This window comes from Triturus cristatus, chromosome 6 (genome assembly GCF_964204655.1).
Source record: "Triturus cristatus chromosome 6, aTriCri1.1, whole genome shotgun sequence".
In the NCBI taxonomy this organism is placed as follows: Eukaryota; Metazoa; Chordata; class Amphibia; order Caudata; family Salamandridae; genus Triturus; species Triturus cristatus.
This window is the reverse complement of record NC_140589.1, coordinates 866,644,359-866,668,672: the sequence shown is the minus strand read 5'-3', so window position 1 is coordinate 866,668,672 and position 24,314 is coordinate 866,644,359. Positions and strand designations below refer to the sequence as shown.

Genomic DNA, 24,314 nt, shown 5'->3' with positions numbered 1-24,314 from the left:
TTTCTTGGCCTCAGTGCAGCAAATCTTGATGCAGAGGACGACCCATTGTGAGATAGTCCTCTTTTGCACCGCACGACCTTTCTTAGATCCTCTGTACCCCACGAAGAGTTGGTCATCCACCCGGAAGTCTTTAGTACGGTCACAGTAGAACGACAGCGCTCTTTTTGGGTCCAGGCGGTGGAGTTGCTCCTTTTCTTTCGAGAGGTGCGGAGGAGCGTAGACTGATTGACACACGTAGAATGGTGTTACCAGTTTCACTAAGAAAGAGGCCATAGTGCAAAGCACCGACTTATCAAGAAAGGTAGTCAAGTAAGGAGGCTTAGATGACAGAGCCTGCAATTCCCTTACCCTCCTGGCAGAAGTTATTGACACTAGATGGCTGTTTTGATGGTAAGCAGCCGGGACGGGAATTTGTGCAGAGGTTCAAATGGAGCACACATCAAGAAGAAGAGAACCAAATTAAGGCATGATGAAAGGGGCAGGTGGAAACATATGTACAAGCCCCGAAATAAATCTACTTACAATAGGAGATTTAAATAAAGTGGGCTGGTCTGGCAGCCTCAAGAAGGCAAACTGGGTCAAAAGGTACCCTTTGAGAGTGCCCAGAGCAGTGCCCTGCTGGGCAAGAGACGGACTTGAGAAAGGGAAGCACAAAGAGAATCAATAAATCTTTCTGCAAAATATTTTACAAACTTGTGCCACCGGGAGGCGTGCACTGTCTTGGTAGAGGGACATTTGGCTGCCAAAATAACATTATAGGCTTTGGAAGGAAAGTTGAATGCCGTCAACAGCGCCGCTCTATTTCCACACAAGAGGGCGTAGAGTTGATAGGTCCAGGTGGAGGAACATTCCCTGCTGCAACAGAAGATCCTTCTGAAGGGGCAGCCTGATTGGAGAATCAATGCTCAGTTGGAGAAGCTCGGGATACCAGACTCTCCGCGCCCAGTCCAGAGCCACAAGACTGACTTGGGCGGCTGCACCTGTTCTTCTTTAGCACTCTGGACAGGAGTGGTATTGGCAGAAAAAACATACAGGAGGCCTGAGCTCCACTTGAGACAGAAAGCGTCGCCAAGCGAGTGCTGCCTTGAAGCTCCAGCGCCCAAAACTGCTGACGTGCATTCTCGGTGGAGGCGAACATATCTATCCAAGGCTCTCCCCACTGTTGAAAGAAACCTTGCACTACCTCCGGATGGAGACGCCATTCGTGATCTGCTAGGCATTGATGGTTGAGTTTGTCCGCTCTGGTGTTAAGAGAACCTGTCAGGTGCTGAACCACCAGGAAAATGCCTTGCTGTTCCAGCCACGTCCAGAGACGCAGGGCCTCTTGACAAAGGGTCCACAAACCCACCCGCCCTGTTTGTTGAACAACCACATGGTGGTGGTGTTGTCTGTGAACACTTGTACCAGCTTTCCCTTTAGTGAAAAAAAAGGCTTTCAATGCCAAGCGAATTGCTCGGAGCTCCAGCAAGTTGATGTGGAGTCTGGATTCCACCGGAGACCAGAGTCTTCTGATCTCCACCCCTCCCAAATGGCTGCCCCATCCCAGAAGTGACGCATCTGTCACTACTGTGTAGTCTGGTTGGGGAAGGGAGAGGGGTCTGTCTCTGACCCAATGCGGACTGTTAGCCACCACTGCAGGTCCTGTGCAGATATCTCTCCTGAGATCTGGACCATGTCAGAGAGATTCCCCTGATGCTGCTCCCACTTGAACTTCAAGTCCCAATGCAGAGTCTGCATATGCCATCTGGCATGTACCACTAACGGGATGCAGGAGAGCATGAAGCCCAGCAGCCTCAGAGTCATTCTCACCGAAATACTGGCTAGAGTCTGAAACATCGGTATCATAGCCTGAATATCCTGGACTCGCTGTCCAGAACAGCTCAAATGAAAAGCAGGGTCTGAGAGGGAGTCACGTGTGACTTCAGCATGTTGAAAGAGAACTCCAGCGAGTGCGTAGTCTGGAGTTGGGAGACAACAGCCTGGGGCGAACTCGGCTCCAACATCCAGTCGTCGAGATAGGGCAAGACTGGCACCCCTGATCTGTGCAGATGAGCTGCGACCACCGATATCACCTTGGTGAACACCCGAGAAGCGTTGGTAAGGCCAAAGTGGTGAACTGAAAGCGCTTGTGGCCTACCTTAAACCACAGGTAGTGACAATTGTGGAGGCCCGATGGGAATGTGAAAACAGGTGTCCTGCAAGTCCAAAGCTACCAACCAGTCTCCTGGGTATAGGGCAGACAATACCTGAGCCAGAGTGAGCATCTTGCACTTTTCCTTTTTGAGGAAGGAGCGGAGGGCTTTTAGATCTAGGATGGGACGCAAGCCCTTTTAGTTTTATAGGATGAGAAAGTAGCAGGAATAACAACCACAGCCTACTTATGGTGCCGGAACCTTCTCCATGTCTCCCTTGACCAAGAGTCACGACTTCCTCTTGAAGCAAAATTAGATGATCCTCGTTAGCAGGTGGTAATTTGGAGCCATGGAGGATGGGTAGTCTTGAAGGGCAGGGTGTAGCCCCTTCAGACTATTTGAGGAACCCACGGGTCTAATGTAATGTTCTGCCAGTGGCGGAGATGATGGGTGATCTTGCCATCAACTGGCATTCCATGATCTTGCATAGGTGGGCTAGAAAGGTTTGGAGGCTGAGGGTGCCATAGGGTGGTGGACTGACCAAACATCTGGCTGCCTGATCCACTGGGCCGCAACAAGCTGCGCCCACGGTCGAGCAGAAGTTGTTGGACTTGTGCAGTCTTGCAGCTTGGATAGGGCTGGCACGGCTGCAGCCCCCTTCCGTGGCCACACAGGGGTGAAAAGCAGGACGGCATGTGGCCGCTGAGAGACCCAAAGAGTCCTTAAAACTCTCCAGCGCCACATCTGCTTTATCTCCGAAGAGACGGGTGCCATCAAAGGACATGTCTTTGAGAGAGGCCTGGACATCTCCTGAAAAGCCAGAAGACCTCAACCAGCTGTGGCGTCTAACAGTTTCTGTTGTTGAAATTGCTCTGCCCAGTGAGTCAGTGGTGTCGAGCCCACAATGAATGGTGGACTTTGTTGCATTTCTCCCATCTGACACTGCTTGGGAGAGGATTGCCCAGGCCTCCTCCAGAACCTGTGGCAGCATTTGCACAACCGTTTCCCACCAAGTGTGGGAATAACGGCGCAATAAGCATGTGGTGTTCACTGACTCCAATGCCAGGCTGGAGGAAGAAAACATTTTCTTACCCCAACTATCCAGCCTCTTGGATTCCCAACCCAGGGTGCAGAAGGGAACACGCCTTGAGATGTAGAGGCTTGGACTACCAAGCTCTCGGGGTAGGGTCATTGGTGAGGAAAGATGGGTCACCCGGTGTAGGGCGATAGCGGCGGGCAATTGTCTTATTCACAGGAGTCTCTGTACTGGGCTTGGAACAGATGCCCAGTAGGACATCAGTTAAGGCCTTGTTGAAAGGCAGCAAGGGTTTTGATGAGGAGACACCAGGCTGCATGACCTCCGTCAAGATGTTTGTCTTGACTGCCATAGAAGGGAGCTCAAAGCCCACGACCTCGGCAGGCTTTCGCACTACCATTGAGTAGGGTGCTCCCTTCTCCGTAGCCACGATAGGGGGAGAAAGCTGGCCAGAATCTGGAGATGTGCCCAGTCCACTGGCCTCATCCAGGTCCTCACAACAGCCCATGTCATGGTAGGGCTGGTCTTGTAAAGGGTCCAGCGACCCCTCCCAATCTTCCTCCATTCCTAGCCATTCAGAATGGAGCTGAGGATAAGATCCAGAACTAGAGTGTTCTATCGGCGCTGATCCGGCTCAGATTCGCCGGGATAGAAATCAGGTTTGCGCCGCTGGTGGGCATGTGCGGCGCCGGGAGTCTCTACGTCGGGACTGGAGCCGGGGAAGGTTGCAAGCGTATGACCGGCATCAGTTCGGATCCATGGGGGGTGGAGGGGACATCGACACTAGGGCAAGAGCTGCTGGCACAAACCTGATTGAGCCTCCTCTGAGCCTACAGGGCCTAAAGGCGCATCTGTAGGGTAGGCCGCCCAGATATGAGGCACATAGTGTCATAAAACTCCTTGAGCTTGGCAGGAGTCAATCCAGCTCCTGGGAAAGCTGGGAAGCGTAGAGCCGACCCAGGCACAGGTTAGGAGGAATTAGGCCTAGAATACATAGGCTCCTCCACCACGTCGGCTGATGGACTGGGAGAAGTTGAAGCGTGCTTCGACTTTTTACGTTTTTTATGCTTCTTACCTGATCTTAGTTAGGTGCGGCCAAGAGATGGTCTGAAGGGAAGTTCCTTACACCTCTTGGCCACTCATTTTTACTCTATCTACTTGCACATTCCTTATCTTGGGAATGCACCCAGGCACAAGACTGGATCTGTACACTTTGCAATAGCTCCCCAGTGTGACAGGAGGCATTGCGCAGCTCCAGAAATGTTTAAAGGACTGCCATCGGATGAGCTATGATAGAGCCATAAAGGCAGCCACCTAGCTTGCTGACACCAGTTCTTCCCATTATTTCCACACCCTAAGAGGAGGAGACAGATGATTGAACATTGGCAGAGTGAACAACAGAACTTACTTGGGATATTAATACTAAAATCTACAAGATCATTCCTCTTAACAGGGGAGGGAATGCGGTGAGAAATTTACAGATTGACCTAGTATCCACTAGAAATACTATTAACAAATGCAAGTAACTTTTCCTTCAGAATTGGAAAAAAAGAGGGCATCCATACAGTCAAACCAAACTGTTGGGCACGTACGAGAGTCCTTGACTTTTCCTCCAGCTTTTTGCCATAACAGACTGCGTCTTTAACATCCGACACCATTGCAACTGATATCTGTGGTGGAGCAGCAAACGGTGTCCTTTATGTTGAAGCAACTCTGGGGTGGGTCTGAATAGTTAGCCCTGTGTTGAAGCAGGAACCACTGATGGAACCTCAGTTGAGGGGTCTGACGGCTCCTTGGGGCAGCAAGGCACATCAAAGGGAGATGAAGCCAGCACTGCTAGATTAGAGGCAACCACATGGTGTAAGTCAGCCGATGCTCTGGAAATATGACTAATTCCTCCAAGAACGGCAGAGGCTCCAAAGATGACACGGAAGATGGATTTGAGGGAAGGGACAGCAAACTTTCTGAACTATCCCTAGAACAGAAGCAATGTCAAAGGGAAGACTGACATATCACATTTGTGATGTTTTTTGTGAGAGAATTTTTCCTTGTAGTGTTCCCTTTTACAGGACTTACCTCTGGAAGGAGACCTCTAGTGGGAACAGTCCTTGAGCATGAGCTATAAAGAACGTGGCTTCCATCTTCTTGATCACCTGGATCTGAGATGGACACCTGTTTAAGGCAGGAATGACACCACCTGGAGTATGTGACTTCAACTAGGACATGACCTTTACAGTACACTGCGAAATTAATATTAGAGGAGAAAATTGGTAAAAACAGAAAAGAGAAGGTTTGGGCCCAGATCCAAGGTGCAGAAAAAAAGGAAATGACATCAGCGCACAAGGCGGTATCTTCTATGGCTCAAGGACGCCACATCCAAAGGAGGGCCTGGAGCCATTACTAGAGCCAGGCGAGGCCACAAGTTGGCACTGGGGAGCTATTGGAAAGTTTCAGAATTGAGTATTGCACCTGGAAATATTTGTAGGTAGAACATGAATTTGGTTTAGGAAGGTGCTGGATATAGGAGCACTACACTTCTGTTTTGGGGAGGCAGAGGTTTTTCAACAAATGGCTTGAAAGTCCCCATTATAGCTGTCAAATAAGTTACAAAATCTACAATCTGTTCTAGAGCCTTTACCAGACAATGTGACCAAAAATCGTAACACAACTATGTCACTATTTTTGCTTTGAAATAGCCAAAGATGTAGCTATATTACATTGCAAAACAGTGAATCACATATTCTACAAGCTAATGCCATATCAAATTTGAGGGCTAAGGGATGGAGAGGAGCTTGCTATGACACCCACTTAAGCATTTTCTGCACGTTTATAAACAATATTGGAATTTTGTCGAAGTTACATGTTTAAACCCATTAAACATTAGACATGTCAATGAAAATAACCGTTTGGTGAAAATACCTTTTAGTAAAGATATTAACTAACAGGCTAAAATGCACAAAGTGTATTTTGTTATTTTAGGACAAAATATTTTTATTTATTTTGAATGTCATTGTACCTACTGCGTACTGGCTTCCAGGGAGCACCAACAATACCTGGATTTAAACAGAACAACCTACCATGCTAAGCACAGCAGAGCAAGGAAGTCTGGTATGTTCAAGCCCATCTTCGTTAACAAAAATGTTACTTTCTAGAAAGAGACTTGACGGAACTACTATATAATTAAATTGCACATGTAGTGCATCCTCAGGTGGCTACATGGTTTTAAATAGTATCCGGCTACTGAAGGAATTCGTATCGGATAGAAGTAATGACAACATGCCTATCATAACATTGTTTTTTACGTTGGGTAAAACGTGTTATGAATGTGTTGTTTTCAATACTTACTGTTAATTCGTGTATTGTGTTAGTACAGCAGACAAAACAGTCCAGACTAGAACTGACGAAAAGCTTTTAGCCAACTGAAATGCATGATCTGCAGGTGTGCAGAATATGGAAGGGAACAGGTGAGCAGATCCAACATGTCTGGGCTCTGGTTTTGCATTAAGGACAGGTAGACCGACATAAATGAGTGTCTGAAATTTTGCAGTACAACACAAATAATCCAAGTGTCAAGCTGCTGGAACCACTGATGCAAAACTTGCCTCTGAGAACACAAAATGATCAGAGGACGTGAAGTTTGTCCCAGCTGTTTTGACTGGAATGGCGGAAATAAAAAGATCAATTCTTATTATACTAAAAGAAGCCACGTAGATTAGCTGATTCAAAGTGCTTGTTCAGCCAGTCCTTTTAGCAGTATTCAAGCAATCGGAATTGGTGTGCCTTGGTAGTGGCCGTCTTAAAGCTACAATGGACAACCCTATTCTAAATGGAGACAGTATTTGTAATTTTACTCATTTTTGGGCCTTTACGTAATATTAGATAGTGAGTCTTGGAACAAAACAGAAAACCCAATTCAAATACTATTCCTCTGACTGTAAAGCGTACACAATTTATAAACACAACATCATAATGCCTGAAATCAAAACATAAGCCCTGGAAAAACTACTAAAGAATCTTTAAAATGTTCTAGATCACGCGTGTCGATGTAAATTCATCTCCTACATGTAAAGGATACATCAAAATATCCCCCTGGCACAAAAGTCTACCAAATGGTCTCGGGTTTACATGATAAAGCTTTAAACATTTTCAGAGTACGGTGACCCTTACATCAACGCAAAATACACTCAGAAAGTGGACACTGAACACATCTGCAATGGAAAGTTAGAGAATCCTTACCAATTTTATTGCCCCTCTGCCACTTGAAGGTCACTTTCCTGAGTCCGACATGCATAACATTGTCGTAAGATTTGGGAGTGTTGCAGACTTGACCGATAATATTTTTACTCCTCATGTTCCGGTACCGTTCCTCCTCGAAGATTTGGACTGACTTCTGGACAGCATCCATTGGTCTGTGTTTTGATGCTGTGTCTGGGGACAAAGAAGCGAGCACACCACAATTTTTAACTTTAAAAGTCACATACATCCTTGAACACACTTAGCAGATGCAACAGAAGGTGGGATGTTATTTTATTCACCTACGTTCAGGCACAAACCGACTACACTGCTGATGACTAAGTTGCCACTGTATGTTCATATTAAATTCAGGAGCACAAGATCTAAGGAACTCTCAGGTGGCTTGGTTTTAAATCGCAACAATGCCTTAAGTTGCATTTTATTTAGTAGCTGCTTAAAAATCTGTGCTGTGCACGAGACTGTTCATTTTATGAAATCTGTGAAGTCATATCCTTCTATTCAATTCTACTGGGAGAACATCACCACCAAGTAGACAGAACAGTAAAATGTACCAACGTGTGTGCGTAGCGAGTTTAAAAACCGTGTGGCCTAACAACGCGCCGTTCACCTGAGCTGTATGCGTCACTTATCTTCCTCACCATTCAGTGTCCTAGTTACTTCCTGCTACCTCTGTCCTTTACCAAATCCTTGAGAGTTTGCGTTTCTGAATCCTGTCTGGGACCTAGGGGATGTACAAGGTGAGGAACTGTAGTTAACAGTATCTATCAATTAAGTTTCCAGTCTATGGGGCAGTGAAGATAAGTCTGGAGTGGAGTCCATCTCACGCAGCTCGTGAAGGATGACACTACTTAAACCATGTTGTCTCTGGAATGAACCAAGCACTTGGAAATGGGGACGAGGTGCACTGCAGGTAGCTAACACCACCACGTTTACATGAAATTACAAGGTAAAAGGGCACTCAATGGTGGCGACCTGCTGAGAAATGGCAGGGTGGCACATCTTTGGTTGACTCAGGAAGAAGCTTCCTTTCGGGTCGGGTGGGGTGTGCAAGAAACACATCAGGTTAGTGCAAAAAGGACATGGGACAACACATGCCTTCATCGCTTCACTACACTATACCCGAGTGATAGTTAAGAAGCTAGGATCTCAAATATAGTGAATGGAGAAGTTGATATAAAATAGATAGGTCTAAATTTAAAAGCAATGAAAGAAACCTGATGAACAAAGCCTGGCTAAACAATCATTAGGCTTAATTTAGTCATAGAAAATTAATATTACATTTATACAAACTCTTAAGACCTAGATCTCCCTTTAGTTGAGTTTAAAATTGGAGATCTTAATCTTCAATCAGCAAAAAAGTATCTCATGTTCAAAGTCAGATTCTGTCATAAACAAGCATTTGCAATGCAATAGGTCTGGCATTTACGCAAGTTTAAGCTATTAGTATTGTAAATGACATGCCTTTCATTTATGTTTTAAAAATGAAAACAAAAATAAAAGGCATTGTCATTTGCAAGGGCAATAGCTCAAACTCGCGTAATTGCGAGACCTACTGCATTGCAAATGCTTATTTTGTTAGGCACGGGGAGATTAAGTGATTTGCCCATAATCACAGGGTGCGGAGACTCGAACCCGGTTCTTCAGAATTGAGGTCGACCGCCCAAGCCCTTAGGCCACATCCACTCTGCCTGTTAGTGTGTGGCTTGAAAAAAACCACTCTTTGGAGTGTGGAGAAACACAACATAGGGATGTTTGGGGTGATGCGAGGGAGAGATATAATAACTATTTATGTAGCAACATTACAAACTGAACAGTATCTTAGGACTTGAATAAGAGTAATAGGTGGTCTTATGCTATGAACAGTACCCGCTGTAAAGGTGAAGATCTGAATCAGCTCCGCCCGAAGTATCAAGGATTCGAGCCAATGACCGACACACACCTAGAACATTTAAGTAGTCCTCCACCATCCGGTTTGGCATACAATGAGCACTGTTTCCCTTCTCAGTTGTTCTGGTTACAATGAAGGTAGTGTTCGTCCATCTTCTTTTTCTCATTCATAGAATTAATATGGTTGTGTAATTGTCCTGCAAAGCTAGAGTCAAAACAGCCCTTTCAAAACCATAAAACAGAATATAGGTGGCATCAGCAGAAGTCCAAAAGCAGGTTGATGGAAACGCAGAATTAATTTGCCTTTGGTGCCATTCTGATTCAACTCACCTTGCAAACCAAGTTCTCTCTTGCAGTAATTGGTTGGAAATAAGGTGAATCTATATCAAGGTGCAAAACCAGATTAACTCTGGAGGCCATTTTATTCTACTGGAGCCTGGAGTTTCCAATCACTAACTTGAATCGAGCAGGAAATATTGCCATGGATGAGAGAAGTTCATGAAGTTCTCCAGAGAGCCAGCTTCAAGCTCCTCTGTTTTGCGCATAAAACCCTCCATAAAAAGGGGCCACACCTTCTACACGATAAATTACAATTCCACATCCCTTCGCGTAACCTGAGATCATCTAGCTCTTGCCTCTGTCAAGCGCCCTTCCAAGGCCAAAATGGGCGACCGGTCCTTCTCAAAATCAGCGCCACTCCTCTGAAACAACCTACCCCTTGCTCTTTGCTTAACAGACGATCATCTATTCAGGAAAACATTGAAAGCCTACCTGTTCCCTAGAGACTGACCCTACCAATGATCAATCACATCGCACTCTAATGCGTCCTAGCGCCGTGATGTCCCTCGGGATAATTGATGCGCTTTACAAATACTGTTAAATTACAAATTACAAATGAGGGAAAGAGCCTGACCCTGTATATAACCTTACTTGGGGCACTTGTCCTGGCATCAGGATCCAGAAAGTGTACCGAGCTCTGTTACTACTGCTTTACCAACATTACAACTTAAGAGTGCCAAGGTCACAGATTTAACTTTTGTTTAATACTCTCCTGCATCAATGCACACTGATTAGTATGGAAATATTAAATACAATTCTTCCCCATTCACTCGGCTTGAGGCTGTGTTTTCAACCAGAAAGTGTTTATGGTTCAACAACAGTCCAAGGACCATCAGGATCTTGCGTTTTAGGCAAAGAAAAAAAAAACATCAAGCGGTTTAAGATGCCATTTAACCTCAGGGTTAAACGGGAGAGAGTGGAAAGATTGATTGTATCCTACTGCAATCACCAATCTCATGGAAAACAGCTATTTAGTAGACACACAGAAACCAACCTAAACTGAAGAAAATCGTGTACCACGCACAGAGTTTCACATTAATTGGTGAACCGACTTGCAATGAAGAGGCAGTTCAAGATGGAAACTGAAAAGATTGAAGTTCTGGTCCCCGAGTGGCTTCACAGACCCCTCAAATATCACTGCCGCATTTGTGCTAAATGTTGCTACAGCCTGATTCACAAGCATGAATATGTGCCATGGGAAGGCTCCTCCATCAACATAAAAAATCACGTGATTGCATGTATATATATTGCCTGGACCACTACTGTGCACAGCTCAGTATCTCAGCTGCGCTCATCCAGTCATAATCCATAGGCTTGTAATATCCAACTATACAACGGCATTGATTTTTTCGTTCGACACCTAAAGTGCACATTTCTGGGTAATTTCAGAGCAATTGTGTACATTGTCACATTTTCTAGTAAATCAGAAGCTGTTTTGTACACAGAGACAAGTGGGAAAGATGAATCTGAACAGGTTTAAAAATCGGACCCAGGACAAGAAAAAAGTACAAGATACATTCAGTACACAACGGCATTGGTTTTTTTGTTTGACGCCCAAAGTGCACATTTCTGGGTAATTTCAGAGCAATTGTGTACATGGCCACATTTTCTAGTAATCAGAAGCTGTTTTGTACACAGAGACAAGTGGGAAAGATGAATCTCAACAGGTATAAAAATCAGACCCAGGACAAGAAAAAAGTACAAGATACATTCAGTGTAGGAGTCTCAACCGTCCTGAGTCATGGGCAATATTTGGCCATGTTTAAAGAAATCTGTGTTTTTAACCTTTCTGCAACTCTTTGGTTGCATGCCCGCAGTCGTGCGCGCTGAAAGAGACGCCATGAGCGTGCACCTCAGCTGTCCAGGCGCACGCTGAAAGAGACGCTGCGAGCGTGCACATGGGCTGTCTGGGTGCTAGCTGGAAGAGATGCCATGAGCGTGCACATCGGCTGTCTGAAAGAGACGCCGTGAGCGTGCACATCTCCTGTCCCCCTTCGGCCACCAAACCGACGACAATAGGTCTCGCCAAGGCGAGCACCACATTCGCTGCGTCGCTAGGCGAGACCTAAAAATGAACCTGTAGATCTTCAAGGAACATAATTAATCCAGTCCACTAACGAAAAATAATTTAAAGGTGCACTTCATATGTTGTTCTTCATAATAAATGCTAATAATAATAAAAAAAAAGATGCACTTAATTTTTTCTTACCCCTGGTCTGATTGATAAACGTCTGCAGCTCCCAACTCCTTCGATTAGAACTAATGGGATCTCCTTTGGGGTAAGAGGGCTCTGACGGAACAAAAAGAGACAATTTACAAGTGATTGTTTTCCATAAATAAAGAGCTGAAGCATTTTACATTTCCAACATGATTTATTTATGACTAGAAGCAAGAATGTAGCACAGTTTCAAGGCTGAGATCCATACGAACTGGATGCTTCTGAGCTTTAGGGATAAGACGCACATCTTTGTAAACACTTCATCACTGACGGGAGCTTTTGCTGATTTGCAGACAGCACTTCTAGGTCTGGAGCAGGACTTGCAAGTGCAAGTTTCTACAGAATGCGATCATGCTCACAGTATAAAGAGGTGGGCTGAACTGTAAGGAGAATATTTAAAAATAAGTGTTTTTCCTACCTATGCTTTGAAAAAAGGAGAGAAGCACCAGGAGTGAACCTAGATTTACCAGTTAAGGAAAAACGAATTATCACCTCAATTGTTGCAGTGCCCTGCTGCTATAACACTTTAACTGCCAATGCACTGTTTTTGTAGCACAGACCCAATGCTTATAAGCTGCAAGTACATTTGAATGTGACAACAGGTGAGAAGAGTGGCCCACTCTATTTAGCAGGCGGAAGTTATATGTGCCAGAGTATGTTGAATCCAAATAAAGCTGTATCTAGAAGAAATTCAGTGAGAGGAGATACTGTGGTGAAGCAGGCCAGCACAGCTGGCCCACATCAAGCTAGTGTGCCTCGAGCAAAGACTGAGCCAGGCGCATTTTATTTTAAGTGAGGTGGCTTTACATACCCAAGTACAGAAGCTAGGGAATATTCCTATAAGAACAGCTGGGAGAGGACCCACTCCTTGTCCTTTGCAGGTTTAAGGTGACAAGAAAGGGTATGTTTACAAAGTGGGTAAGGGGCCACCGCTTGGTCATGATGTAAGATGAAGTTAAGAATATTGAAGGCCACAGAAATCTCCCAGGTGGATGCCACAAGGAACTCTACCATAGAAAGACCATGTTGATGTGTATATTTGTTTATGAGTGGCATGTTAATATGTGCTGTTTTATATGTTCCGTTATTAACAACTATGATATGCAGTTCTATCTTCAGTTAGATCCCCAAAACGACCAGGGTCCCTCTCTATGCATCAATAAGAAATTTAAAGACAAAATGTATACTTTACACAGTCTCTTACCACTCTTTACACAGTCTCTTGAGTACCACTCAAGTAAGTATGGGCCAGATGTAGGTGGCCAAATAGCGATCAGTAACGCTGAAATTAGCAGAATTCCAGCGTTACCGATCGCTATTGGGCTGCGAGCAATGTAGGTGAGCTGAAACCTACTAGCAAAATAAGGAACCGCAAGATTGCGATTCCTTATTTTGCTCTTGCATTTAAAGAATCGGGAATTGCGATTCCTTAAATGCAATGTAAGTAGCACAAAAGTAAGTGCATTTTAGCCGTAAGGAATCGCTAATTACCACCAACTTCAAATTGGTGGTAATTAGAGATTTCCTTTAAAAAAGGAAATTTTTTTAAAGTGCCATGTGGCACACATTCATGCCCTTAGGGCATGTATGTGCGCCACATGTGCACACATGCACATTTCAGGGGTGCAACAGGGTGTCCTTTTGACACCCTTGAAATAGCGCCCGCTATTTGCCATTCTTTAATACCGAATCGCTAATAGTGAATATCTTCCCATTCATTCCTATGGGCCTCCTAGCCCATAGGAATGAATGGGTAGGTATTCCTTAATAGCTAATCTCAATTTGGGATTCGTTATTAAGGAATGTTAAGGAATCGCTAATATTTTTGCAATTCCTACCTACATTCAATTTTGCCAGTCCTTAATAGCGAATCGGTAAAATTTGCTATTAAGGACTCGGTATTTCGGTTTTACCTACATCGGGCCCTATATATTTATTATAATAGGTTACCATACAAAATAGATCTTTTTGGTTTGCTAATATTTGGAGCTGTTTGATGAATTTTCACAAAACTTCCAGTCCATCCACCTCAGCTCCTTGCTGGAAATACTTGGGGTGAACTGCCCCAAGTGGAGGCTAAGAAAGGGAGGGAAGGTGGTGCTGGCCTTAAACACAAATTCCCCAATGTAATTTCCGTAGGGATTATTTAACAGCGTTACCGCCAAAACAACTGAATGGAATTACACCAAATTTGGCAGAAAGCTAAATTTTTACACTGAAAGCATGCTTTTGTGATTTGGTGGAAATCTGTTCAGTATTTTAGAAAAATGAAAGCTCAAAATGTATGTATATCTAGAATTGGTATGCTGGAGCCCCACTGGCATGCAACGTTAAATAACAGAGTAATCTTTTTGGCTGAGGGGCTCTTTTCCACTCGGCCACCTCGCTCTTGTGGTGTTGCGAGATCCGGTAAGAGCCAGCACAACACACACCCTCCTGAAAGTCCTGCATGACCACTGGGTCCCATCCTGGATCCGCAATAGTCCTTGGGAATCAGAAAACCATTAAAAAAGGGGGTGAGTGTCTGTGGTGGGTTGGCTGCGTAAAGGATATTAACCCCACAACGCGCATGGCTGGGGATGGCCACCTGAGTTCGGTTGGGCACAGGCTCCACAATGCTAGCCAACATCCACGGTCTTACAGCACCCCAAGCCCTGCCCCCCACTTTCTTCTGCATCGCTGTGATACCACACTACTGCCACAAAATTACACAGGGGGCCGTGCTGAGCGCTGCTGTAGAATCACAGTACTGCCACGCCATGGATAAAAATAACTTTTTAATTTGATCCTAAGGGGTGTACTCTGGGACTGACCCACAAGAGATAGGGGTCAGCATGCCCCTACCCTGCTTATTTTTACTTTTTTGATGACACAGTGACCAACCCTCTTTCCCCCCCTCCGAGTCATAAAATGGAAGTCGGAACTTATTCTCTTCCTGTTGCGGCCAGCCAATCTGATTGCTTGCTTTGAACTTGAAGCACCATGGTAATACTGCGCTGCTAGATAGCTATACATTTTGAACTTCAATTACTCAAAAACTGCTGAACAGATTTACAACAAATCACAAAAGCAAGCTTTCTGGTATCAAGACTTAGTTTTCTGCCAAATTTGGTGTAATTCTGTTCAGTGGTTTTGCCTGTAGCTTTGTTCAAAGATCCTATGGAAAATTACATGGGGAAACATGTTTTGGGACATCCCTCCCTTGCTCAGTCCTCACTTGACAGATCACCCAAAAACTCTCCAGGAAGAGACTGAAGTAAATAAAACATTTTTTGCAAAGTTTCATGAAGATTTGTCCAAAGGTGCAAACATTGTGAGCAAACCAAAAGTCCATTTCCTACAGAAACCAGGTCCTGACTATCACTACACAGTGGCAACGACCACTGAGTAATATATATTTACACACATTCACTGAAAAACAACAAAGGTTAAAGTATCTTTATAGTTAGGTGAAATTTTCAGTGACCACGTAACTTTTTGAACAAAAAGAAAAAAAAACGTGAAATTCACCAGTTATAGATATAGTTATCTCAAGTAACATATAATTGATGAGAAAACTAAGCATGGCAGAGGTACGAGTTAAAGACACCTTTGGTTACGAGTCATAGTTACTTGACAACTTGTGTTCAGCATGTGCCACACAAGTTTTTTAATTTAATAATAATAATTTTAAATAAAATTAACCTTACCTTTTTGCCGGCCGGGTCCCGCGTCCTCATCTGCCAGGAACAGGAAACATGTATCCAGGCTCCCTCCTCTAAGCCAATCACGATTGGTCACGACGCCGCTCAGCCAGAGGCTTATGGGGAGGCCATGTTCTCCATGCAGGCTGCATTGCTGCCTGCATGGAGAAGGGCAAAGTGTGCATGACTGGTTTGAGCGGCCCCAGAGGGCTGACCAAACAGTCTTTGCACACTCCCCTGCTCGCAGAGCAGTACTGCCCACCCGCCCACCACCAAACATAAAATGGTAATAACTGAAAGTTATTACCATTTTATGTTTCTGCTTCTCGCACTGCGAGAAAGCAGTGGGGCAACTCTCCTCCGCCTTAGTGGAGGAGACACTCCTGCTTTTGACATGCATCGCCATGAAACCGCCGCAGTACATTCCTGCACAGAAAGAAATTCACAATGTTATGCATTTCTTTCCATGCAGGAACAGAGGGTGCAAAAAATGCAGGGGGGCACATGCCCCCCTGCCTGCACTCCCATGCAGAGAGGAGACATTCTTAATTTCCTCACACCACCCTTTTCATAGTGGGCTCACTGTCATGAAGAGGAGGGCACTGAGGAAAGTCATAATATGCTAGGCGGTGCCACAGTGTCACCATCAGCACATTAGTTCCTCAAACCATTGCGCCACTACCACGGGATCAAAGATCCCAGCGGTAGCAGCGGTCCAACCATCGTACTTGTAATACGGCGGGTGGAATGCCAGTCTGGCTGTCCATGGACCACCAACACAGGTTTACTACCGAATTTGTAATTGGGCTCTAATTATTGTAAGCAGCCTTGAGTTATTAGACAGAATTGTCTCAGCATGACAATTTCTATGTCACATAGAAGACTGTGTGCACCAGGTATTAGGCTATGTACATGTTTTGCTTCAGAAGATGGCTTATCTGTAAAGTTTTCACCAGAGTATGAAGGCTGCAGGTACTTCAGCACCTTCAGAAGTTGCTTATTTTAAGCAAATAGTGTTTTTCTTTGCCAAGTGTTGCACAGAGTGTACACTGTTCTTAGCAGATACTTTTTAATACTCTGTAGTGTATTTCTCATGAGCGTTTCACTGTCTGCAAACAGTGTGGTACAGAGTAAACTCTCTCCATAAAGTGAAAATATTTACAGTACTCACTTCTCTACTCATATCAACTTAATTTCTCAGTGTAGGATGGGTGACTATCAGGGATTTGATACAGATAAAAGCTGTCCATAGTAGGGCATTCGTTTTGGAACAGACGCTCAGTATTTTTGGGAACTTGGCTTTCTCTGAACAGTTGTATGCAGATACCGTAAGCAATGAGAGTTTCCCATATATCTGTGGTTGATTATTAATGTGAACTATGCTACCCGTGAAGAGTTTGGTATAGAGTGAATATTGCTAGTAACCCATGCTTTCTACACCTAAGGGAGTTGTATCTGTGATGGCTTTAATGATGCCTCATATTATTCTAAGCTACTAAGTACTTACTTTCAGGCCTCTAATGCTATACTAATTTATAGCACAATAAGTGCAAAAGCTAAGCTTGGATGATGTCATCAGTGATATCAATAATGTCAATTGAGATGTCATCAGTGTTCATAAATGATGTCATAGAACATATCAGAGTGATGTATTATACGAGGTCATAAGAAGTGCCTGGTGGGGGCCCAAGTTATAATTAGCTCTGCCAATTATAACTGGTGAATTTCTTTTTTTTTTTAGTTCAGTCCCCAGGTCCTTTTTATTTACTTATTTTTTAGAGGGGAGTGGAGCCAAGTGTACCCCATCCATTAGCGCCTTGTTTTTTTTTTTTTAAAGGAGGGGGGCTACGTGGTCCCCTCCACAAGCCTCATTGGGTCCGGGGGACCCCCATCCCCCAGGGCCCTATGAATTTTCAAGGGGAGGAGGGCCAAATTGCCCCCATCCATGAGCCTTGTTAGGCCCTGAGGACCCCATCACGCAGGGCCAGTTTATTTTAATTAAAGGGCAGGGGGGGCCACACAGCCCCCCTCCCTGAGCCTTTTTCAGGCCCAGGGACCCTATTCCAAGGGGCCTGCATTATTAATGATTGGTGCCCACCCAGGGCACCTACCATACATTCATTTGTTGGAGGCCACGGGGAGAGCCCCAGGGCCAAGCCAGCTGCCCACTTGCAGCGAGCAGCTACTTAGGCTGTCCCTCTGGACGGCAGCAATAGTTTTTCATTGGCAGCATCACTAAGGGCAGGAAAAAAGATCAAAAATCTGCTCCCAGATGGCAGTAGCATTTTTAGAGCTCCCACCTGCTGTAAGTAGACCTTGTGTTTGTTCCTGCATGGCGGGAGATAAAAAAATGCTCCCGCCAAGCAGGGAAAGACAGGTTTTCCTGGCTGTGCGTGCAAAGAAATAGTTATGCCCCGGGGTTTGGGTGGTCAGTGACATTAACGGCTCAGGAATGGGTGCCATGGATGATTTGGGTCACAACGGCCATTTAAAGGCCTTGGGAGGAGGGCCTGCTGCCCTTTTCGAAGAATTTTGACCCCAGGGGTGGGCTCCTGCCCGCTGGGAGCAGGCTCAGTGTTTGCTCCCGTTTGGGGTGAAGTTTGAAAATGCTCGGACCAGTTGATAGCAAACACAAGTTTCCCTGCGCACGCCGGTGTGGGCAGTAAAACCACTTTGTCCTGGGGTGGGACAGTGCATGTGAGCCGGCCCCGGGGAATGGGGTCCCCGAGCCAAAAAAGACTTTTGGAGGGGAGCCGGGCAACCTTCTAACCTTTTTCTAAAGTTAGTGGCCCTGGGGAAGGAATCCCCAAGGCCTCAACCCATGGGCCTTCTCAAGGCCCTTCTCCCCTTTGTTGATAGATATTAGCACAAGGTGGGCTCCCAGGAACTATAATGGCTCAGGGAGGGGGAGCTGCCCCTCACTTTACTAAATGCGGCCTCCAGAGTTGGGCTCCCTAGGGGTTATAATGGCTCAGGGAAGGAGGCACTTCTCCACCCTATCCTTACGGAATGTGGCCCTGGAGTGGGCTCCCCGGACTTATAATGGCTCAGGGAGGGGTGCCTCACTTTATAAAATACGGCCCGGGGTGGCCCAGAAATGGCCCTGGGGGATGTGGCCCCCAAGGTCACAACAGTCTTCTGGAGGGGGGGCCAGGTGGCCCCCTCCCCTTTAAAATAATAGATGGCCCTCTGGGATGGGAACCCCTAAAGACCAAAGAGGCTCAGGGAGAGGGGGGCACGCGCCTTCCTCCTTTAAAATATTTATGGCCCTGGTAATGGGGTCCCAAGGGCTATAATAGGCTCGGGGATGGGGCCACATGGAGTCTTCCCCTTTAATAAAAAAAAAGTCCCTGGAGAATGGGGTCTCCATGGCTTAATACCGCTAGGGAGCGGAGCCACGTGGCCCCCATAGGGCATAATGAGGGTGGGGGGGCACTAGGCCCTCCTTCCCTTTTTTATTGGTATCGACCAGGGGAATGAGATCCCCGGAGCCTAATAAGGCTTAGGGGTGGGGATTCTGCTGCCCCCTCTCTTTGTCTTGTATTTGGCCCCAGGTGGGGTCTGGGGCCCAAAAGGCCAACCTTATGACTGACTAGAGAAGGGGTAGAGGAGGCTCTGTCTCAACTGAGCAATTTGCAAATACCTGATCAAGGGTATGACCTTTCTCATGCGTGGGGGCAGATGTACATGGAATGATAGTAAGTACACCCAGGGATTCTATCAAGGAAATCGTCTCTGAGGTGTCCTGTTGATCCATGTGTATGTTAAAATCCCCTAAGATGAGTAAGTGTTTAAATCTGGAGGCCACAGGCGAAATTACATCGCCAATGGACTTCAAGAAAGCCCCTGCCGGCCCTGGGGGTCTGTACAAAAGGACTCCTGCCAGGCACTGATGGGGGGACAGAGTAGCCTGAAAACATAGACATTCTGCCCCTTCCATTTCCTCCAGGGGAATGCAAGTAATGGCTATGTCCGTTTTGCTAATAAAAGCGATTCCACCTCCCTTGCTTCCAACCCGATCTTTCCTTATAATAGAGTAGCCAGAGGGGATGGCTGAAGCTATGGTTGGATTGGACGAATCAGAGAGCCAAGTTTCAGTCAGAAACAAAAAATCAGGTTTGGTCTCAGATAGTATATCATAAATGTGCAAAGCATGTTTATTGAGCGACCGACAGTTTAACAGTAGAGCCTCGATATATTGTTGTTCCTTATCTATAGCACCCCGCTCCTCCTGTCTTTGTGTATTGTGCTTGGGCATGGTATTTAGGGTGTCATTAGTGTCACCCCAGCTGCAATGTTTACACCCTATTACAAAAGTGCTAGTCTCAATATTTATAACCTTCTTGACTGGCAGGAGGAGCCCAGCTCAATAAGAGTCTCCCTGTTGTATGTAATTACTTTATTTGCTGCTTGGGTCAAATCGGCAGAAAATCCGACACCGGCCGCCTCCAGGACGCCGACGGGCGCAGACGGGCTTGCCTTTGCCGCGCGTCCGCTGCACACGTCCGCTGCGCGGCCCGCCGTCCATCTTGTTTAAGTGCCCAGCCGTCAGCGGAAATGACGGAGGCAGGGGCAGGAGCCGCGTCCCTCCACGATAATCGGCCACCAGCAGACCGTGGTGGACCGGGGTCCGGCTTCCTTATGCAAATAATCACCAGTTTAAAAAATACAGAACAAACAGAAAATTCCCCCCCAACAGCAATTCCCCAGATTAAAAGTTTAGATTTAAAAAGTGCAAACGCTGCCAATAGACTCTGAAAGGCACGCGCTGCAGTCTCCTCGCAAAGAAGCTTATTGTCTTCAATCTTCAATGCAAAGATTTATAACTTGTTCAGTGCCTCTACACTGTACAAAATTAGGTAGAAAAGCAATATGATAGCTCTCCTCCACTAAGTACACTATAAAACAAAATTGCACACTCATTGGATGATGTCATGATGCCATTTGAGATGTCATCAGTGATGTCATAAATGATGTCATAGAATATGTCATGAGTGATGCACTATATGAGATCATAAGCAGTGTCTGGCAGGGGTGCAAGTCATAGTTAGCTCTGCTAACTATAGCTGGTAAGTTTTTTTTTTCTTTTAGTTCGGAACGTTAAGGTTGTCACGGACACATTCACCTAACTGTAACGTTACTTCACTGTTTTTTTCAGGGAAGATATAAATATATATAGATAGATAGCTATATATATGTGTGTACGTATGCGTACACAGACACACATATATACATAATACAAAAATACACTCAGTATATGTTTTCACAGAAACAGACTGAAAAAAATTGTTAAAGGAAATGTGATGCTGTACTAAGAAGACAAGAAAAATTAAGAACATTTTCTCTTAAAAAGTATAATTAAAGGGATGTTACAGTTGCACTTTAATCCTTAAAAACCAGGAAAAGCAGAGTCATGCAGCAGCCCGTTCATTGCTATGACTCAGTGGTCTCAGTCATTAGCAGATGAGCCCTAAGCCCAGTCCAAGTGCTCAGAGAGCGCACAGAATTTGGGCTGGTGTCATGTGCAATTGCACTGTGTTTTTTCTATTTTTGTTGTGTTTTAGGAGATGCATATCCAAAATGGAGCTGTAGACCTGCAGCAGTGACTGGTGACTTGTACTCCAAAAAGGGTATTCAGATTCACAGAGTGCAAACATACACATTGGTAGATACAGGAATTTGCAGATGTGTTGTCAGAGTCATGTTTTCTTCCAAATTAAAAATTGATTTTTTTGCCTGTTTTGGCCGGCACAGTCTAGCTCTCTGGGACCTATGCCCCAAACATCTTTCCTTAGGCAAGGGGGCGCTCCTACTGCAAGTTATGATCCAAGCACATTTTTTGTAGGACACCGGATTATCAGAGTTTCACAGATCCCCCACAACATGGAAAGGTAGTCACAACAAAAATTTAGAGTCGCAGTCAGCCAACTGGTTTGCTGGGATAAGAAGAACCGATCCTTCTGTGGATGAAGGGAGAGCTACCCTATATAACCAGATTAATTCATTTCTCAAATCAATTATACTTGGAGCCTTCACAGTTCTAAGGATAAACCATCAAGATATCTATAAGTTTTAACACTTTCAAGTCAGCCATCACCTTTGTGGACCTCTGGCCCACAAGACAACGCAACCTGTCCAGTTGCAAAAGACCTAGTGTGGGCTAACAAAATATTTACAGTGGACTTTTAGACGGCCTATTGCTTACCATTGGTTGGCTTTTTTGTGACTAGCATTTGCCTGCTTCTTATTTGATGGCTATTTTTGTCACTCTTGTGTTTGCCCCTTCCCTGGGGCATAGCTTCTTTACCATTTTATTGATTTGGGTGACTTGTGTCCTTCCACTGCACACTTTTAAGGCACTACTTTTTTTGATTAAGAATGCCATGACACTGCATGTGTTTTCCAGCTCTCTCTCTCTCTCATGTGCTCTCCCAAATGTCCACCAGCCAACACTCGGTGTCTCTCTCTTGTGTACTTCTCCTCAGACTCCACGTTCCATGTTTATCTCTCCTCCGTTGCGGTCATCCTTGTGTATTGCTTGTTCTCTCATGTGCTTCTTCCCCAATGCTCTGTTCTTCACTCTACTGTGCGCTTCTTCCCTGCACCTGTGATACTCTCTCCTCCAACCCCATGTTGTTCTCTCTCTGCACCACCCCGTGTTGCTCTCTTTTGCATGCGCTTCCTGTCCACCTGACTCTTTTTTGCCCCTTCACCCAATGTCTATGGTGCTTTTTAGGTCTCGCCTAGGCAGCGCGCATGCGCTGCCCTAAGAGAAGGCCTTTAGGAATCGGTCTTCACTTTTCAAGCACTCGTTCTTGTGGCGGCATCCACCTTGCGGGACCGAGCAGCGGCGCGCGGGGGCCATGGCTTTGTAATTAACATGGCTGCGCCGCTGCTCGCTCCCGCAAGGTGGATGCCGCCACAAGCATGAGTGCTTGAAAAGTGCAGACCGCTCATTTCTCTTACAACGTCTGTTCTTCCTTTCTACATTGCAAGCCCTGCCCCTTGCCAAATTGTCAAGTCTTCCCGTCTCTTGAGCACTCTCTCACCACAAACGCTGCGGGGCATGGAAAACACAACAGGTAAGGCACCGGCTCCTTCCTTAATCTTGCGTCACTGCTGCGCTTACCCAGAAACCTGTGAGAACTTAGTACTGGTGTTTCTGCGTTGTGCTCGGTATGTGTGGGCGTCCGCGAGTGCTGCCAGTAGATGCTGTAACTCACAGTCTCTGCCTGGTGTTGAGCTAGTGCACTGTCTAGCAACCAAGGTGCGTAATAAGAGCAGCTTGCAGCGTGTTCTGCGGCTGCACTCGCGTGTTGCTCCTTACTTAATGTCACATGCTCCAGTCTTAAAATAATAATATCGCTCCAGGCAAAGGCTTTCTTTTACTTGTTGCTTTCACGTAGATGGCATATACTCACGCTGCTAAGCAGCATATCTCGATCTCCACACTCTGGGTGCTTTCTTGACAAACTGAAGCGGTTTCAGCTTCCCGGTTTCACACTGGGTACAGCATTGTCTTGTTTGCCGGGTCCTGAACAGGCGGTCGTCGCCAAAATGTAGTGATAATGTAGACTCCGGCAGCTCATTCCTTGTTTTATCGGGCAAACACGCAGGCAGCAGGCTCCCTCGCCTATTCTCCAACCGACTGACTTCTTCCCGGCTTCTGGAACCCCCATATGATTCCACAAAGCACTATGGCAACTCCGAGCCTGAACATTCATCATATAACACAAGACACATGCTCTGCTGGCAAAATTTGGTACAAAACTAATTTTAAACTTAGCTGTTCCTAAAACAAAAAGAAACAAGCATTGGCATAGCCAAAGGGTCTCGCCTTTGGGACCTGCTGCATAACTACATACTTATAAGGTCCCAAAGGCGAGACCTATTGGCTATGCCAATGCTTTTTTAAATGTTGTGCTTTCATGCTAAAAGAAAATCATTTTTATAATCTACTAGTTCAAGTGGTGTATGCCATTTTGTATCAGTAAATAAAAAACAAAGCAAAAGACCCTCATGTTAATTTGCTGGTGCGTGCATACCTTGTGATACATACGCCAGCGGAATGACACAACTGTGTCTTTTTAGGTCTTAGCTAGACAGCGCATGTGCTGTCTCGAAAAGACATGTTGTATATACTTTTTGAGCTTGAGCCAGCCGATAAGCTTCTCATTTGCTGTCTCCATCGTCACTCTCATATTCTTTCTCCGCCATTTGTCTATGGCATGCATTTGTATCTTTTTGTGTTTAGCCCTCCTCGGTCGCATGGACCAATTATACTATCCCTCCAATGCTTCCATTTTAGGATCTGTGTCTGAAAATACTTTTTTCTTTGTTAAAGAGCACTTAACATGAGCGTTCATGCTTTCAATCGCTGCTCCAAGCTCCTCTGAAAACAGCCTGTAAATCGTGTTCCCATCTCTTAACATTTGTTGTGCATTCAAAGACTGAGGCAAAATGCCAGACGTTTTATTCCGAAGGCGCCTATTCTGCTATTTTACACATGATTGGTGTATGCCAACACACAGGTCCGGCATCAGTATGATATACTTGTAATTCTGCGTGCCCGAGATTGACTTTCAAAACACATGGCTAAAGCACACTTCTATCACTTCAATTTAAAGACTTTATTTCAGTACGTGTTTACAAACAAAATCAAGCGATGCAAACCCTTTGTTTAAGCGCATGTTGTAAATGTAATTCACACGCATTCTACACATGATTGGTGTGCGTCAACACTCAGGTCTAGCATCTGTATGACA

General features: G+C 45.4%; 1 protein-coding gene across 4 annotated transcripts in view; it reads right to left on the bottom strand.

The window, feature by feature from the left end:
• MAP3K4 (mitogen-activated protein kinase kinase kinase 4) overlaps positions 1-24,314 on the bottom strand; it is a 483,141-nt gene that overhangs the window by 51,268 nt on the left and 407,559 nt on the right. For all 4 annotated transcript variants that reach the window (XM_085611454.1, XM_085611451.1, XM_085611452.1 and 1 more), the window contains 2 exons: positions 11,858-11,938; positions 7,405-7,596 (listed from right to left, as the gene is read on the bottom strand). In XM_085611454.1, coding sequence (XP_085467580.1) covers positions 7,405-7,596; positions 11,858-11,938 — 273 coding nt within the window. The remainder of the gene's footprint in view (positions 1-7,404; positions 7,597-11,857; positions 11,939-24,314) is intronic.